Source organism: Chenopodium album, chromosome 4 (assembly GCF_948465745.1).
Source record: "Chenopodium album chromosome 4, dcCheAlbu1.1, whole genome shotgun sequence".
Classification (NCBI taxonomy): Eukaryota; Viridiplantae; Streptophyta; class Magnoliopsida; order Caryophyllales; family Amaranthaceae; genus Chenopodium; species Chenopodium album.
In genome coordinates this window covers 23103851-23122398 of record NC_137837.1, presented here as the reverse complement: position 1 = coordinate 23122398, position 18548 = coordinate 23103851, and the positions used below count along the sequence as shown (strand labels likewise).

The 18548-nt window shown below is 35.8% G+C and overlaps 2 protein-coding genes across 4 annotated transcripts; both read left to right on the top strand.

Moving 5' to 3' along the window:
• The first annotated feature begins 4406 nt into the window (after positions 1–4406).
• LOC145629043 (ABC transporter I family member 6, chloroplastic-like) lies at positions 4407–15807 on the top strand. 3 transcript variants are annotated; one of them, XM_081681518.1, is made up of 7 exons: positions 4407–4808; positions 5878–5928; positions 6117–6338; positions 6709–6831; positions 7209–7385; positions 12849–12949; positions 15443–15807. In XM_081681518.1, the coding sequence occupies exons 1-6, from the start codon at positions 4449–4451 to the stop codon at positions 12933–12935; spliced, it is 1020 nt and encodes a 339-aa protein (XP_081537644.1). In that variant the 5' UTR covers positions 4407–4448; the 3' UTR covers positions 12936–12949; positions 15443–15807. The 3 variants fall into 3 exon arrangements, with proteins under 3 accessions (XP_081537644.1, XP_081537645.1, XP_081537643.1); XM_081681519.1 differs by lacking the exon at positions 15443–15807 and adding an exon at positions 13918–14048; XM_081681517.1 differs by having other exon boundaries at positions 4408–4808; positions 15509–15807.
• On the top strand, positions 14477–18171 carry LOC145627791 (uncharacterized). Its single transcript, XM_081680138.1, has 5 exons — positions 14477–14543; positions 16742–16881; positions 17098–17495; positions 17602–17900; positions 17945–18171. The coding sequence occupies exons 1-5, from the start codon at positions 14477–14479 to the stop codon at positions 18169–18171; spliced, it is 1131 nt and encodes a 376-aa protein (XP_081536264.1).
• The last annotated feature ends 377 nt before the right edge of the window (positions 18172–18548 follow it).

Sequence of the window (18548 nt, the reverse complement as noted above, 5' to 3'; positions counted from 1 at the left end):
TAGTCCCAAGCTTGGCTTGGGGGAGCTATTAGTTGGTGAGGTGAGGGAGTTGTGGTGTGCACATTATTTGCACAATGTGAGAATAAAAGAAGAGTGATTGTTCTTTGATTTTTGATTGGAAAATATTGATGTTGTGTTTCAAAGTTGAATTTTCCAATATGAGATAAAAAGAAAAAAAAGAGCAAAAGAAAAATTTAATAATGCTCAAATGTTCTATTTGAAGGTTGTTCTAAAGAAAAAAAAAAAAAAAAGAGAAAAATTCAAGTTTGAAAAAAGTAATAAAGAATGAGTTCAAAGTTTGTTTTTCACTCAAAGTTCTACATTATCATATTTTTATGAGTGATTATTGTAAGTGTTGGGATTGTTTATGATGATTAGAGTTGTATTTGGTGGTTTTTGTTGGAGTTGGTTATGTTTATGGAGATGTATGATCATCATTATTTTGATCATGGGTTTATTAGGTTTTGGCTCCCTTAATGCATAGCTTTTCTCTCACATAATCCCAAATTTATCCTACCTTTACCCTAGCCTTACATTACAAGCTTAAAAGACCTTCCGACCTTGTGCATAGAAGTTATGTAAATGTGAAAGTGTTGTTTATCAATGCAAGTTATGACTTGGCATATTTCGAGTCGACTAGTAGGATGAGCGTTCAATGTTTTTATACACACGAGAGTGTGAGTTGGGAGGGCATTGTTCACATTAAAGGGGTTGGTTGGAGAGCGATCGAGTACATCCTTTACTCGCCACATAAATGAGAGTTGAGTGTGTGAGCACTAGTCTTGAATTCTATATGCTCTTGTGGTTTGCTCTACTTGACAATTGTTGGGGAGGAAGGGTGATTAGATGAATAAGATTGATTGATGTTGAAGCGTGTTCATTAGATTTGCCTTGAATCGTTGGTTTTTGATTTGATTATTGGGGTGAAGTATGTTTTATATGTTCATTGATGAGCTCTTTGCTTAGGGACAAGCAAAGGTTTGGCTTGGGGGAGTTTGATATGTCCATTTTATATAGTGTTTTATCCCCGTCCCTTGGTCGTTATTAGTAGTGTTTTTGGCTCTTTCGGGCCACTTTTATTACTAATTTGTGTGTTATAGTGTTTTCGTAGTTTTAGTTGTATTTTACAGGAAATTGCACTCTTGGAGCATTTTCCCGGGCTTTATGGATCGACTACGGAAGCTAGAAGGACACGACCATTCTTGAAGCCCAGGATCGGTGAGAGCCGGTGATTAAGGGCTCGGTATGCGATACCGGGGCTATTGGATCAATTAATCAAGACCCGATGAGGAAATCCAGATTGGGTTGAGGAATCGAGCCCAATCGAAATCCAAGCCTCAGAGAAGAAGCCGGGCCCGATCGAGCGAGTGCACGCAAAAGCAAACCTCAGGAAGAAGCGCGCCCGATCGGGTGAGCGTAGGCTCGATCGGGCGCAGCATACCAAGCAAGGGAAGAGTAAAAAGGCGGGCCCGATCGGGCGGCCCTTCGCCCGATCGGGCGCGTGTTTTTCTTAGTAGCTGATTAGTTTAGTTTTAATTCTTGTTTTAGGAAAGGTTTAAATACGATTATGTATGGAATTATTAGCTTACCTTCTTTCTTAGACTTTCTCTCTCTACTTAGTATTTTTCTCTCTCTTAAATTCTCTCTAAATTTTTGTTCTTAATACTTCCTTTAATTCCAGATTTATTTTTGGTACAATTTCTTCCCTTTTAATTTCAGCTATTTTAATTGCTTTCTTGATTATGCTTTTAATTATTTACTTGATTGGTTTAGTCATGATGATTAGTGAGTAGTTTCATTCTAGGGTTTATGGGGATCCATAATTAATATGAAGGGATAGTTTGTTAATATTGATTATTGATATTGCATGATAATTTCTTATTGAATTGTTTTAATTCTTTGCAACTAGATTATGAATCGAGCAGATGTAATTTGATTGTGAATGTTTAGCAATATTGAATTGATGAATCGAGCAGATGTTAATTTAATATTAAAGGCTATTTTTAATAGGAACTTAGATCTAGTAAATTGCGAGAGCCTGTTAGATCTATGTTGATTAATAAATTGCGAGAGCCTGTTAATCATGTTATCTATGCATTGTTAATTATTAATTACTTCGTTCTATCCCGGAATATTAATTGTTGGTGAACCTGTGACCCTAGGCTTCCTTATTATTGTTTCTTTTCTCCATAAACTTATTCTTCGTAGTATAGAATTTATTCCCAAAAATATTGGTTACTTAGATAATTTAGATTATAATAATTAATTAGAAGTAAAAAGACTTGTTTCCCTGTGGAGATCGACCCTACTTCCCTATCTACATTAGTTAGAGGATTTAGGTATTACTTTTGATTAGGGGATACGACTTTACCCTGTCAGACTTGCATCAAGGTGGTGGGATTTTGAGTGGAGAGGTTGTTATTGTTCGCAGTTTATTTCTTTTCATAAGTTTGAATTTATTAAACTCTGGTTTTATTTATTTGCTACTTTTTTTGGGTTTTGAATAAGGGCCTTAATGGTTCCAACTTGTAACACTTAATTTGGTTTCATTCGTTGGTTTTGAAACTTATTTATATATCTGAGTTAGTTTTTCCGCTTCTATTTTCTGATAAAGCCTTAACGTTTGAACACGTGGCGGTAGCATGTCAGTAATTCTCTTGGATTTTGTTCAGGGTATTTACAGGTTCCAAGAGAGAATTATTGGGGTGTTACAATAAGTCATATTTCTAAATTTAAATTTGAGTCGCATGTTCTAAATTTTTACTCACGTGTTCTAAATTATAGATCAGTTTTCATATAAGTATGAATTATCACATATGAACCTATAAATCTCACCTGCCTTTTTCATTTCATTAACGGCATTTTGATAAATTTGCGCTTTGAATGACTACCTAGGTTTTTCCTCCGTTTATTTTTTTTTTTTCCTTTCTCTCTCTTCTTTAGATTTCCTCTTTCTTCTTCCAAATTCTCTAAGAGTCGCTCTTCCATTTCTTCGCTATTCTGTTGCTTCACTCTTTGAGTTTTTCGCTTTTGCTCATCAATTCATCGCACTTTTTCGTTAAGGTATGTATAGATCAGTTTAATTTTGAATTTGCTTGATTTAGTTAAATTAATTTGAATCTTAAGTTTGCTCGATTTGTTATGATTAATTCGAGTTTGAATATAGGGTTTTTTTTGCTATTTATTGTTTGATTAATTTGAGTTTTATCCTATTTTTAATCAGATTAACTACTCAAAATTTTGGGTTTTTTTTTTTGCTATTGCATTGCGCAATTTCTATTGTACTCCCGGAGTACTATGCTCACGGTACTCCGGGATTAAAACTTCACAATTGTTAAAAAAAAAAAAGATATCCCCAAACGAGAACAGAAGAGAGAAAATTTGATAAAAATTAAGGATTATAATACCCTAAATCAGTCAATTAAGATGGGGAAAGGGGGAAAAAAAAAGGAGAGAGAAACTCAAAAAGCATATTGGAATGCCATTAATGATGGCAGATTAAAGAAAGAGATAAGTGCGAAGAAGACAATCAAACAAAAGCAGTAGAATAAAACTAAATGTACAGAATAACATAAAAATATTGAAAGAATAACATAAGATTATATACAAAGTAACACAATTGTAGGCACGAAAAATTTAGTAACATAATTATATTTATCAAAATAACATATGGTGACTGTAAAATAACACATGGTTTTAACAAAATAACACAAGAACGCAATTGAATAACAGAAGCCTAAGAAGCAAAATAACATTAGGTTTTAAGTAAAATAATTTCATTTAAATTACAAAATAACATTCCCCACCACTACTTTCAAAGACTAAAATAACACAAATTAAACACAAAATAACATAAGATCTAAAGAACAGTAATATTATCTTGAGATAACAGTAGCCAAAAATCAAAATGTAGAAGCGAAATTTGTTTATCTCCTTTTTCATTTTCATCTACTACATCATATCTCCATGTATTAATTGCATATTAAATTTTTAAAAATACAAAAATTATCACAAATTCAAAGCTAATTAGCAAAATAATTTACAATTATTTAAAAACTTACTTCAAGTATTAATTTATGTTAGTTTTGGGCTTGCTTGAGTAGGAATTTTGTCTTCAATATTTTGCAGACATGCAATTGAAGATTTTTCACTCCATTTCAATTGGAGAAACTGTAATTTCAAACTGAGAGAGAAAAAAGAAAAGTGAGTGGAGAGATAAATAAAATGGTTTGATTTTGACATTTTGAGTCTATCTTTCTTATATACAATTTAAGTTATTTTATTTACTTTATTTGTTATTTCGTAAAATAAAATTTCGCATGTGCTTCTTTTAGTTGGGTTTTAGCCCATTAATTTAGGTTGGGCTGGAGTACAATATTAGGTACTCCAGGAGTATCATATACTAATTGAGTATTTCTCCTCTAACCTTCCCTTCCTCTTCTTAATAGATGTGGACTGGAGGAGCTGCAGGAACAACAACAACGATGGCTCATTGCTCTACCTCCTCCCCCCTAAACCCATCAAATCTCTTCTCTCACCCTACTTTCCGCACAAAAACTTTGCCAATCCTTAGATTACGTCCACTTTCTTCCATTCGTATACCCCAATCCCACTGTGCCACCTACCAGAGCTCCCTCCACCGTTTTCCGGTGGTTGCCAAAGCAGTTGCCGTTGACTCTCCGACTTCGTATACCAAGGAGAAGGACGGGAAGAAGCTTCTTCTTGAAGTTAAGGATCTGACCGCTGTTATTACTGAATCTCAGCAAAAGATTCTCAATGGTGTTAATCTTACTGTTTATGAAGGAGAGGTTTGTCTTTATTTTAGTTGTTTTTCTTGAATTGAATTTCGAATGAAGTTGATTGAATTTCTATTATGATTGTTTGTTAATATTTTTACTCTAACATAATTGGAATGCAATTTATCTTATGTTTAATTAATACCCTTAATACGTATGATGATTGAATTTATATTGTAGTCATGTGCAAATTTTTTGTGTTGCTGATTGATATATGAAGTATTAATTTATAGGAATGTTGAAATTATTGGAATATACTAGCTTCGGTTTTTCATTGGTTAGTGTACTTAATTAGTGGAACTATAGAGATGAAATTTGAGCAGGATTTATTTACGTGGTTGAAAGATATAAGATGAACAGGATATTGTTTACTTTACAGGTTGGGGTTGAGGAGAGGAGAAGAGGGTGTATTGTTGTATAATGAGGTGATTGCATCAATTAGAAGTGGGGTAATAGACTAAAAGGGGTGTTCCTTGCATGCGAAAGTGCGCCTCGACAATGTTGGGTAATAAAATTTGCTAGTCAAGGGCTGTGTCACTCTCTATAGATGATTTAGGGCTTCATTTTCACTTAAGTTTCATCTGGTAGTTTTATGTGGAAGCTTCCCCTTCCCCTCCACCCTCTTATCCAATATGCCTTTTGTCAGTTAATCATAATATTGTAACCTATTTACTCATCACTCTTATTTCACTTTTTTTTCCCCAAAGTTTCCTAAAAACAAGAGTCTCTAGTAAGGCAGTAAGTGAATAGAACATAAAAAATAAAAATAAAATGGCGGGAGTATTTAATTTGATACAAGTAACTTTTTGTTTGTGGTAGTTTCTTTTGAGCTTACTTTGTCATAAGTAGCTTGTGACTTGTTTCTGGATAAGGGAATGATGAAGTGGCATGGGCATTGAATTGCTACCAACTTTTGTATAACTTAGGAAATTTGTTGAGTTGTTAGTCTCTTTTTTTTTTTTTTTTTTTTTTTTGAGACATGTAAGGGATCCTGCTTAAATAGTTAAATATACTACTGGTACAGATCTAAACAATGAATTAGTGATGATAGTCATGTCTTATGCTGCGTTATTGCTTGCAGGTCCATGCAATCATGGGGAAGAATGGTTCTGGGAAGAGTACATTCTCAAAGGTTTGTTTTTGTCATCAATAATCAATAAAGTATCTAACTGGCAGAATGTAATTTCATTTATCTTTTGCATCTTTGACTTGAAGTTGAAAACCCAATCTGTCTTTCAACTTGACAAGTCTGTGTCTTATACAATATTTTAGTTTATTTGAGATTTTTAATTTATATGTTTATAAATTATTATCTTCTAGGTTCTTGTAGGTCATCCAGATTATGAAGTTACTGGAGGGACTGCGATTTTCAAAGGTCAAGACCTACTTGAGATGGACCCAGAGGAAAGGTCCCTTTCAGGTATTTTTATGAGCTTCCAGTCACCAGTTGCGATTCCTGGAGTGAGCAATGCAGATTTTTTGAATATGGCATATAATGCTCGACAAAGAAAACTTGGACTTCCAGAACTGGGTCCTATAGAGGTATCACTTTTGTATTTTAAATATTATTGCTATAATGAATTCCCATCTTTCGCCATCTTTGAATCATGTTAGACATGTATATCTCAGAGAATGATATGTCAATCTTTCTAATGTGTTGATCCTTAAATTTTTTCTGGATGTTTATTGTTGATTATCTTGCATGCTGTAAAGCCATAAAGGTGAGGTCATAGCTTTGGCTTGTTTAACAGTGACAGTGGAAATGTGCAGTCTATAACTGATGGGAATGTATGTTGATCTCTGTTTAATTATATTGGCAAAACATATTTCTTTTTAAAAAATCAAGAAAGAGAAAAAATGATGTGAAGCTCTAACTTATTATTATTTTTTTTTTTTTTTCAATTCTTTGCAGTTCTTTAGCCACGTATATAGCAAGCTTGATCAGGTGAACATGAAGATGGATTTTCTGAATAGAAATGTTAATGAAGGATTTAGTGGTGGAGAAAGGAAGCGTAATGAGATTTTACAGCTTGCGGTATGTCCTACTTTAGGGTGAGGGATGTATTTTGTTTCCTGTTCTTTTAGGGGGATGCTTTTAATAATTTGATCTTAACCAGTTGATTTTGTCTTTTGTAATTTTCAATTTTCCTCCCTAGTGACCAATGTGGTAATGATATTTGAATTTCAAAACAGTGAAGGTGTAGAGTGCAATTAAATAATTTTAGGTGAATGAATAAATCTCAAGAAATGCTTTTTGTGTAGCAGAGAACAATTTTGTGTTGTTCTCTTCTTTGAATGCTAATTCATTATTTCTTTTATGTAAATTGAAGCTGAGGCTAGAACCTAGATACTTACTAAACCGGCCCCTTATTTTGGATTCCTGAATCCGGTAGTTGCATCTGTAAACTGCAGGTTTTGGGGGCTGACTTGGCTATACTAGACGAAATTGACTCTGGGCTAGACGTTGATGCACTTCAAGATGTAGCAAGAGCAGTAAATGGTCTTTTGACACCAAATAACGCTGTGTTGATGATCACTCACTATCAGCGTCTTCTGGATTTTATAAAGCCTGCTTATATTCATATCATGGTAAGTAAATTAGCTAATGATAGCTGCCTTTTTGAATTTGACTCTATATAGATGATATATCTTTACTTAGAAGTTAGAAAGTTAGGGTTCGTTTGGCATTGCTGTAGTTTTCTGTTTTTTGGTTTTTTGTTGTTTAAAAATATATGATATATGTCACATAATGAATAAAAAATTATTTAAACTTATTAAAATCATAATAATTTTGAAAACTGACAACAAAAAAGTGGAAACACCTTTTTTTTTGTTTCCTGTTTTTGGTTTTTAGTTTTCAAAAAAACAGGAAACTAAAAACAAAAAATGATGCCAAACAAGCCCTTAGCTTTCTGGTTTCTTGAATTATATAATTTTTTTTAAAAAAATAATTTAATTTTAAGATGATGAAATTTTAAGTAACGGTTGAAAGATGATAAAGGGGGATAACAAGTCCACCATATAGTCAAGTTAAGGGGATAAAAGAGTCCGAATATCTGATATGCCCATGCTTGGAAAGGCCCTCTTTCTATAAGCTGAAAGAAAAGCTAAAAACACGGTCCTCTCTTATTAGAATTATAGGGACAACCTTCAAAGGTCCTATCGGTCTTCACTATGCAGATACTCATGAATGTAGGAAAAGAATCAGTTCATGGAAAAATGCTATCCACCTAGTGCAGTCTAAACTAACATAGTCATCCTGTAATTGTTCCAAATTTGTTATTGGCCAAGTCATCTTATTTCTACAGCACTTACAATTAGTGAGCTTACACTACATTGAAGCAGAAATATAGTAGAGGGAAAAGGCGTGCACATATGAGACCACCCTTTACATGACTTTTCAAATACAAGTATAAAAAGAGGAAAGGCCGTTAATTAGCGAATTCAGTTGTTTTATTCTTTTTTCCCATGGCTGTAGGAAGAATGACCAGTATGAATGCCTGATATACTACCTCCATTACATATTATTTGCAACTTTTGCCAAAGCGGGCTGGTGTACTTTTGTTGCAATTTTCCATTTGTTTCCTTTTTAGCAAGTTTTTAAAAATGAAATTACAGAAGTACCCTTGCTAAAGATTTCATAAACACAATTAGCTAACTAAATAGAACTCATTAAAATACTAATCTAACTTAATTTAACATCATTAATCTCACCCAATTTATTTTCCCAAACCTAAATTCAATCAACAATCAACCTAAATTCAAAAAATCATTCAACTTCCATCTATATTCATGTTCCACGATACGACACCACCTTCAATGTCACTGTAACCTCTGACCACCACCTTCAAAGTCGACACCTCCTCCTCCGGTGTTCCTTCAATAAGACTTGCAAATTTCTGTGTACACTTTTAAAAAAACTGTGTCTCAACAATTATTATCCTCTCATAAGTCAAGCTTTTTGTAGCCAGTATGAAGTTGGTTGTTTTTAAACTGCAACATTCTTCAAGATAGCTTGTGATTAAATCTGATATAGATAACTTGGCTGTAAGTGCTTGATAAAGAAAGTCAACTATCAAAGCCTTGGGCTTTATGGGCATTTACCAGGCTAATGCCAAACAAAGTAGCATGACTGTGCCTATGATTATAACTGTGCGCAGCCACACGTTAAACCTAGCACTGTGCCTGCCCTAGGTTTTGGATAGGTATTGGTCTTCATGAATGTTGTTAGGAAATAAGGGTGTAGTTGTGTTTGATTAATGCGGAACAAGTCAATGAAATTAAGAACGAGAAAAACAATAAAGAAGATAAACAAACAACACAAGGATTTACGTGGTTCGGTCAAAATAAACCTACATCCACGGGTGGGGGATTCAAGAGCTTCTTCACTATAATGGAGAAAGAACGAGAGAATAATACAAGGAGTCTTAAATCTAATGGCTCAATAAGGTATGATCTAATTGATCAACTAAAGGGTCCTTTTATAACACAAGGAAACCCTAATAAAACTCTAAGATTGTTCCCCAAGTATACTCAAATAGCCGTCATAGAAAAGATATAATTTTAGGAAATATTCCATAAATTATCCTAGAATAACCTAACTACCGAGCTATAGCTCGGCAGCTAGCTCATGCCTGCCGCAAGTCCTCATAGGGCCGAGCTATAGCTCACTCGCATAGAGCTATAGCTCGCAGCCTAGTTGCAAATTTCCAGCTTCGTCAGGTTTTTGTAAAACGGTCATAACTTTCTCGTTTCTTATCGAAATTGGGCATATGACCTATCGTTGGAAAGCTCTTGAACCAAGCTATCACCTCCAACTTAAATCACCTCAAAATCAGTTGTAGTTTGAGAGATATAATCGTTCAAAGTCAGCCCTACTAGATTTCGAGTCACAATTTAACAATCTCCACCTTGACTTGAAATCGACCAAAAACAAGGTAACTCCACCTTGAACCAAAAACCAAGAAGTAATGCTCATAATAAAACATAAAACCTCCACCTTAAACAAAAACTCCATAAGCCTACTCACATTAGGCTATCACCAAACGGACATCTTCCATAACTTGTGAACCGGTGCGTCTCCGAACACAAAATTCCGTACACAAAACCATCACATGGCCTAGATTGAGAGTATAATGTCCCGACGCCAAGCATGCTTATCAAAATTGACCAAACTCTCTTCAAACACTTCTTCATCTCAAAAAAATCAAACTAAAAAACTTAAGCAATTCTAGAAAAATAAAAATTACATCAAGAATTTCTAAATTGCAATTGTACTTAGTAAATCACAAAAGTACCAAAATTGAGATAAGAAATAGCATAACTAGAACAAAATCTAATGCATAACCAAGATTGCTACTTTATTACAAACAAAAATCAAAAGCAATCTATCATAGACTCCATACCAAAAATCCACACGGTTTCTCGTTTTACCAAGAGATCTCAAAGGGGAACTTATCATGAAGAGATCGTAGAAACCGCAACCCCAAAGCTCGTAACCCTAAAGTGCATAATCATCATCATCGTCGGTATTGGCAATATTTGCGGATTTGTCCTCATTGGACTTCTCCACATTCTTCTTCTTTAATTTCCAACACTCGGCTTTGATGTGACCCTTCACATGACAATAGTTACAAACTTTTCCTTTACAAAAATTCTTATTACCACCATGAGCAACTAAAGCATTGTTTTGAGCAGGATTATTAGATTTATTAACCAACTTATTGTCAATTAAATCTCTCCGGGTTAAGGCATCCTTAACATCCTCCAAACTCAAATCATCTCTACCATACAATAAAGTATCTCGAAAATGCTTATACGTAGGCGGTAAAGAACACAACAACCTAATAGCCATATCCTCATCATCGATCTCAACATCGATGTTTTGCAAATCCATAATAATAGAGAAGAATTCATCTAAATAAGACTTAAGCGGTTTACCTTCTTTTAGACGAAGATCATGAAGTCTAGATTTGAGTAGTAGACGGTTGGTCACGCTCTTTGTCATATAAAGTGACTCCAACTTCAACCACAAACCCGCAGAAGTCGTCTCCTTGGCAACCTCTCTCAAAACATCATCAGAGAGACATAATTGAATTGCCGAAAGAGCCTTCAAATCGATCTCCTCCCACGTATCCACCGTCATGCCCGAAGGCTTGTTGGATACACCCTCAAGAGCCTTGTGACAGCCACTTTGAACCAAGATGGCTTTCATCTTCAATTGCCATAGGCCAAAATTCACTTGCCTATCGAATTTCTCAGTATCAAATTTCATTGGCATAATTTAATCAAACTAATCTATAAACACCTAAACCTTAAGACCTTAAAACCTTGGCTCTGATACCACTTGTTAGGAAATAAGGGTGTAGTTGTGTTTGATTAATGCGGAACAAGTCAATGAAATTAAAAACGAGAAAAACAATAAAGAAGATAAACAAACAACACAAGGATTTACGTGGTTCGTTCAAAATAGACCTACATCCACGGGTGGGGGATTCGAGAGCTTCTTCACTATAATGGAGAAAGAACGAGAGAATAATACAAGGAGTCTTAAATCTAATGGCTCAATAAGGTATGATCTAATTGATCAACTAAAGGGTCCTTTTATAACACAAGGAAACCCTAATAAAACCCTAAGATTGTTCCCCAAGTATACTCAAATAGCCGTCATAGAAAAGATATAATTTTAGGAAATATTCCACAAATTATCCTAGAATAACCTAATTACCGAGCTATAGCTCGGCAGCTAGCTCATGCCTGCCGCAAGTCCTCATAGGGCCGAGCTATAGCTCACTCGCATAGAGCTATAGCTCGCAGCCTAGTTGCAAATTTCCAGCTTCGTCAGGTTTTTGTAAAACGGTCATAACTTTCTCGTTTCTTATCGGAATTGGGCATATGACCTATCGTTGGAAAGCTCTTGAACCAAGCTATCACCTCCAACTTAAATCACCTCAAAATCAGTTGTAGTTTGAGAGATATAACCGTTCAAAGTCAGCCCTACTAGATTTCGAGTCACAATTTAACAAATGTACTGGCAAGTGGCAACTCCATAGCTTAAATCTCCAAATTGGTTCGTTTACCATCTAAATACAGTAATCAATATACAGCACCAAATAAAGAATTTTAAATCTGAAAATTGTTACCTATGTGGGCCAATTCTAATTTACTTTTCTTGTCGCGTTTATTGTTCCAATCATTTAAAACCCCACCCTCTGCTTCCCAATGTAATAAGAATGAGTTAGAAAATTGAGGTCCTTTTTCTGGCTGTGTTTAAAGAGGATACATTGCAAAACCTTTCACTGGTTGATCTGGGTAAATCAAGGTTTGTTACAAGGAGAAATATCTTCTCCTATAAAATCTTACTCAGATTATGACCATATGGACTAATATTCCCTTGAACAGCTTTTTACTTCACCATTTCAATGCCTTCAACTTTGTGCAAAAGCAGTGCAGGTATCTCCTCCTTTTCCAACCAATAGAACCCAGTTGATACCCACTTTTGTAGCTTTCTTATTCTCATGCTTGCTTTTTTTTTTTTTTTTTCCTTTTCTTTCAGTGATAAACTTGTTTTGCTCCTCTTCCATCAAGATTACTCTAATCATATAACATAGTTATGCTATGCTCAGAATCTACTAATGAGACTGTGGTGCTGTTATGAGAAATGAAAGTATTTCTTCAAGCTTCTGTTTTAGTTCATTATGTTTTCTTCTCATTGAAAAATTATCTGTATGGCTGTTTAACCCTTGATTTGTTTATGGAATTCTGTGTATGCTATATCTGGAGAATGGCTAGTTGTTATTACTATAATAATTCAAAAGTTAAATCAATTGTGGGGAGGGGATGTTTCCAAGTTGATGAGTTTAGGGATACGGTTATTTTTCCGAAGGTTTTTTTTTGTTTTCATTTTGGTCAGCAGTGACCCCCCCCCCCCCCCCCCCCCAAAAAAAAAAAAACACACACACACACATCCAAAGATAAAATAAAATTTAGTGGGCTTTGAATTAATATTTGTGAATACTAACCTTCTAGACATGGATTCATGGTTTTACTCAGGAAAATGGAAGAATTGTGAAGACAGGGGACATTTCTCTCGCATCAGTCCTGGAAAAGGAGGGGTACAAGGGAATAACAGATGCATAAACAATCTTCATGTGGTAAGTTTTCTCCCTCTACCTCTCATAAGTTACCTGTCTTAACCTGGAAAGTGGGTTAGAATTACTTTAGTATGGCCTTAAACAATCTTCAAATGTGATGTTTGGATATTTGGAGTTGTCCTAGATGAATTGACATCTCAAGGTATCAAGATTCAAATTCCAAAAAGGCCCGGCAATTTTTTTCTCACCTCTCTCTCGTTCTCTCTGCCTTCAAGCCATTAAAGCTTAGTCGCAGCTCAATTTCAAGGCTGCATCTTTGTCACTAGTCCAACCATATTGCTTCTTTTCTATCCTGGATTCTCTTCTTGATATTATCCCTTAATCATTTCTTTCCTATTCCAGTCTTCAATCCATAGTTATTAAAAATAAATCCAACCAAAAGAACACCACAATATCATTCAGAAAATCGCCAAGGTTCGAAAAATTTGTTGAAGCTGGGAAGGAAGATCTTAAGTTCAGAAATTCCATCAATGGCGGAGGTGATGGTGGCTGCAGGCCTGCAGCCTTTTCAAATCAGAAAAAAAAATTAAATTTTGGGGAATCTAGTTAAGGTTTGAATTGTTTATTGACATTAGAGTTAGGGACTCTGACCAAACAAATAATTATATACATAGTTGAAGATATTAATTCCAAAATTTTAAATTCCACTCAATTCCCAAACATTAAGATGGAATTTGAAACTCTTGAATAGCCTAGTGTTTGCCTAACATTATATCTGGAATTGAAATTGGATACATGTTCTAAAACATAACCTTGAAGTAGTCTCATCAAAATTTGAAATGAGTTTTACTTTCTTTTGTATAGTATAAGTTGTATTCTACCATATGTGCTGCTTAATGCTCTAATTATCCCATTTGTAGTTGGGTATGAACGGAAGGGCCAGGGGACGGGGTTTGTTGGTATTAGATTAGCTGCTAATTCGTGCTGTAAGATATTTGCCATTGATCTATTCTTCATTATGTATTCAGCATTCTTGTTGGTCTCAATATCACTTGGAATGACATCAACATGGTTTAGTATGGGTTTAGAGGGAGTTAGCTTAAAACCTCATTGGCCATGATCTTTATTATTCTAAAACTCATCATCTTAGTTATTCAACCAGGTTTCATTAAGATTGTATTCAGCACTGCAGTATAGCATGAGTATCATCTCCATCTAAGAACATTGATTATAGTCAACTTTTGTAATTAGTATTCCCTCAGTTCCATATTGTCCTTCTCACTTAGAATCTTTTTGTGAGACAAAAATTGGTCAAAGTGGGAAGAAAAATATAAAACGGAGGGAGTAGTTGTTATGTTGAAATTTTTGAGAAGTGAATAACTTTCATTCATTAAATCCACTGATTAAAGATGCTCTTTCCTTCTGAAAGCAGTTTTGGTAGAATTATTCAAAATTTTAAAATGTGAAGTAAAGATAAAAGGTTTATGAAAGGTACATAGTAAAAGGTTTTAAAAGATGAGTAATGTTTTCCTTACCCATAATCTTTATTTTTGACCAATAACACAACCTCCCTCCTTTTGCACAAAAATGATTAAGTATTTTCTGCTTCTCTGCTCTAGTTCTCTGGTTAAAGGTAGAAAAAAGGCTGGAAATGGTAAATGCCCTCTGCAATGTCCTACTAAAAAGACTTCTTAACTGCCGAAGATTGTAGATATGAGTCATATGATGCTACAACCTTGAAAAGATCATATAATGGCCCCTTGGCTCCAATTCTGCAATTTTTTCAACCCTATGTTCTATTGTTTGATTTCAATTTTCCTTTTGGCCAAAAAAGAGTTTGTAGGAATTGCATTTATATCTTTGGTAACTCTCTTTGGAAATAGTTAGGCAAACATGTATTTATTTTCAATATGGATGGTTAGGGGTTTCAACGCATTACTCTGTGAGATCAAATTGATATCAATTCAATCAATCAAAGTCTTCATCTTGTAAGTGTGGTCGGCTACATGAACCAAAAGTGATTATTCCGTATAGTAATCCACAAAAACCTTCCTCCTTCATCCCTTGCGATCAAATACCTCATTCTCATGTAAATCCATATGCTTCATATCCTTCCTAACTCCTAACCAAGTGATTTTCGGTCTCCCTCTACCTCGTTTAACCTCTCCATGATCCCACTCTTTCAAATTGATTTGGTTGAAATCATTGAGCAATCTGTTTTATGGGAGAATCAATTGTATTAAATGTGGATAATGAAACATAATTAGAAAAGTTATAAAGCTCCCCCCCCCCCCTGCCTACTATTATTATTATTATTTTTTATTTTGTTTCCATCTCTTGTGGAGGAGGAGAAGCTGAAGAACGAGTTAAAAAAAAAAAAACCATCAAGTTCTTGTTGTTTCCATCATTACAGAAGGAAAAAAAACTGTTAAGGACTTCACATTCTAAACTTCCTTTGTTCTTTATCAATTGTATCCTATGTTTCTTAGACTCTTCATTTTGTCGTCATACCCCTGTAATTAATACATTAAAACATTTCACCATTCCTTGCAGCTTTTCAGCACCTCATTTGAATGACTAGTGATTCCGAGCCTTTTGACATTTCACCATTCCTTGCAGATTTGACTCTCACGTCTGAAAGTCTCATAAGAGCAGGCGAACAGCTGTTTAGAATCAAGAACTGATCCAGGACCAGCTGATACCTGATGTGCAGAAGTGATCACTACCTGGTAGGGTTCCCGTGGCGGAAAATCTTGCACTGTACTTGTTGCTGTAATACAGATATGATTCACATGTATAGCAGTGACTTTTTTGCAAAAGGAGGATCCACCTTTTGATTGTAAAATTTGTTTTAGCATGATATAATGTAAATTTTGTGGCATTATTAAAATAACGTCACAGTTGTAGTTTCTCCCTTACTCTTGATTCAGCTATGTTTTGCGGTCTACAAATGAGTAATCTTGTGTTTGATGGAGCTTACAGAGAATAACAAAGTGTAAACAAAAATTTTAGGATGCATTTTCTGTCTTTTGCTAAAAGAAGATAGAGGAATTTTTTTTTCTAAAATTTTGTGTACAAAATGACATATTGATATTTAATACTTGTGTCGATTGTCGAAGATCATGAATATCATATATTATTGTGCACCTAAATTATAAAGAGGACTGCCCAATTCTTCTCAACCCTCTAGTTTGGTACCCAATCCTAACCGTGATAATTTTATAAAACTTATCAAGGGGCAAATTGGTAAGTACACATTTTCATTCTAGTTTGGTACCAAGTGAGCTTTAGTTTGATAAAAGTTTAGTAGAGTAACACTACACAATTTTATTCTGACCTTTATACTTCGGTTGAACTTTCTTGGCACTCTCATAATTTCTCATGGGAAAACTTACAGTTACCCATTCTTTCGCCTCATTAGCAACAAGATTTGATGGTTCTGGGTACCCCTGATGAGATAAGGACAACTATGTTTCATATTGGCGGTGATAAATCCCTAGGTCCGGACGGTTTTACTTCACTCTTCTTAAAGACGCATGGGATGTGATTGGGCCTCCTGTTGTTCTGCGATTCAATATGTTAAGGGACTGGAATCAAACTTTCTTAGTTCTGCTTCCTAATATTACTCGGCCAGAGTTAGTGTCTCAGTTTCGGCCGATTGGGTTGTGTGATGTTTTATAGAAGTGCATTGCCAAATGCATCACCTCTCGGTTGCAGAAGGTTCTTCCTTGTCTTATTTCGGGTTTCTAGAATGCTTTTGTCCCGGGCCGCATTCTAGTGGACAATGCCTTAATAGCTAGCGAGGTACTTACTTTTATGAATTCTTCACGTTCATGCAAGTGTTTTTATCAGCTTTGAAGCTGGACATGAATAAGGCCTATGATCAGATTCACTGGGATTTTCTACTCCAGGTTCTTCGAGCATTTGGATTCCCGCCTTATTGGGCTCATATTATTGAGCAGTGTGTAACTACTGTTTCCTACCTGGTCCTGGTAAATGGTGATCTTACTACTTCCTTCCGTCCTAAGTGTGGTCTTTGCTAGGGAGATTCTTTATCTCCATACCTTTTTGTGTTTTGCATGGAGGCTTTGTCTTCTATGCTCCATCGGGCGGAGGAACTGTCTCTGTTCGGTGGCATCCACATTTCTCGGGGTGGCCCTTCGATTTCTCACCTTTTCTTTGCAGATGACTCTTTATTATTCTTCCAGGCTACTCCGCAAGCATGTAATAACATCATGGACATTCTCAAGGATTTCTGTGGGGGTGTCGGAAATCTTTTGTTAAATTTAGTCCTAATTCTCCATAAGGATTACCTTGCTCAAAATCTTCATCTTCTAGCAGAGTCTTCTTTAGGCACTTATCATAGACTTCCTGTAGACCTGGGACAGAGTAAGGTTTCCGAATTTGGTTCTATGATTGACAAGGTTGTTAGTCGGTTATCTTCTTTTGTGACTCTTCACCTCTCGGCAACAGCAAAATTGGTGATCATAAGTTCTGTCCTTGTGGCATCCTTTAATCATATCCTCTCGGTGTTTAAGATTCCGGCTACAATCATTGACAAGATAGATTCTTCTCTCTCGGTTCTGGTGGTGTTCTTCTGGTTCGGGTAGGGGCATGGCTATTCATCCTATTTCTTTGTTACACTTGCCTGAAGGTCTAGGGGGTCTGGGCCTTCGAAGTATGGTGTGTTTTAATTATGCTCTTTTGGCTAGACAAGGTTGGCGGATGATGCATAACCCTCAGTTGTTGGTATCTCGGCTTATGTTTGCAAAGTATCCTTCTCCTCTTCCTCGGACTTTGGTTGGGCCTTATCATCTCTCATGGTCCCGTCGTAGCCTGCATCATTGTCTTTCCACAGTGGCCAAGGGGCTGGCTTGGAAAATGGGTAATGGTTCGCGTGTTAGGGTATTTCTCGATGACAGGGTTCTGGGGAGCCCTATTCTGGTTAAGCCTGGTGTCTCGGAATTGCTACCAATTCTTGTTTCAGATCTTCTTGATCTGCGTTCTTCGCGTAAGATTCCTCTATGGTCCATCGGTTGTTTGTTACGTCTACAGTTTGTCGGATTTTGGCTCTTGAGCGTCCTCAACAGCTAATGGATGATATTGTCTACTGCAAGTATACTCGGGATGGATTGTTTTCTACAAAATCGGTGTATGCCCTCCTAATTCAACAACGTGTTTCCTCTGTGGCTTCAACTCCTGGTCCTCGTTGGTGGGGAAAGTTTTGGGGCCTTCCCCTTCTTCCCAAGTGGAAGGTTTTTCGGATGGAAGTTGCTTCATGATGCTTTCCTGCTTGCTCCTACGCTTGTTCTCCGGGGTCTTCATGTTGATCCCATACCAGGTAGAAGAGACTACTACTCATCTATTTAGGGATTGCTCATTTACTAGTCATCTTTGGGTTTGTGGTGAGCTTGGCCTCCAGCTTTAGGGTCCCCATGATCAATCGCTTTCTCAATGGTTTGTTAGCTTGCTTTTTGGTTTAGTGGCGTCTAAGCATTGGGGGGTCTATCTTACTTCTTTACATTTCTCTGGGCAATTTAACTGATGGCTAGGAATGAGGTTCGATTTCGTTCTTTGTCGGTTTCCCCGAACTCAGTGTTGTCCATTGCAGCAGCCTAGAGAACCACGGGATTGCAAGCTCTTGACTTTTGTAGGACGA

What these genes read in the sequence shown, in the direction of transcription:
- LOC145629043 (XM_081681518.1), top strand. Translation starts at nt 4,449, where the DNA reads ATGTGGACTGGAGGAGCTGCAGGAACAACAACAACGATGGCTCATTGC. An exon ending in TTACTGTTTATGAAGGAGAG is followed by an intron (nt 4,809 to 5,877) that starts GTTTGTCTTTAT and finishes TATTGCTTGCAG; the next exon opens with GTCCATGCAATCATGGGGAA. An exon ending in CTGCTTATATTCATATCATG is followed by an intron (nt 7,386 to 12,848) that starts GTAAGTAAATTA and finishes GGTTTTACTCAG; the next exon opens with GAAAATGGAAGAATTGTGAA.
- LOC145627791 (XM_081680138.1), top strand. Translation starts at nt 14,477, where the DNA reads ATGATTAAGTATTTTCTGCTTCTCTGCTCTAGTTCTCTGGTTAAAGGT. An exon ending in TAGAAAAAAGGCTGGAAATG is followed by an intron (nt 14,544 to 16,741) that starts GTAAATGCCCTC and finishes TGTTTTTATCAG; the next exon opens with CTTTGAAGCTGGACATGAAT. An exon ending in GTGGTGTTCTTCTGGTTCGG is followed by an intron (nt 17,496 to 17,601) that starts GTAGGGGCATGG and finishes TCTTTTGGCTAG; the next exon opens with ACAAGGTTGGCGGATGATGC.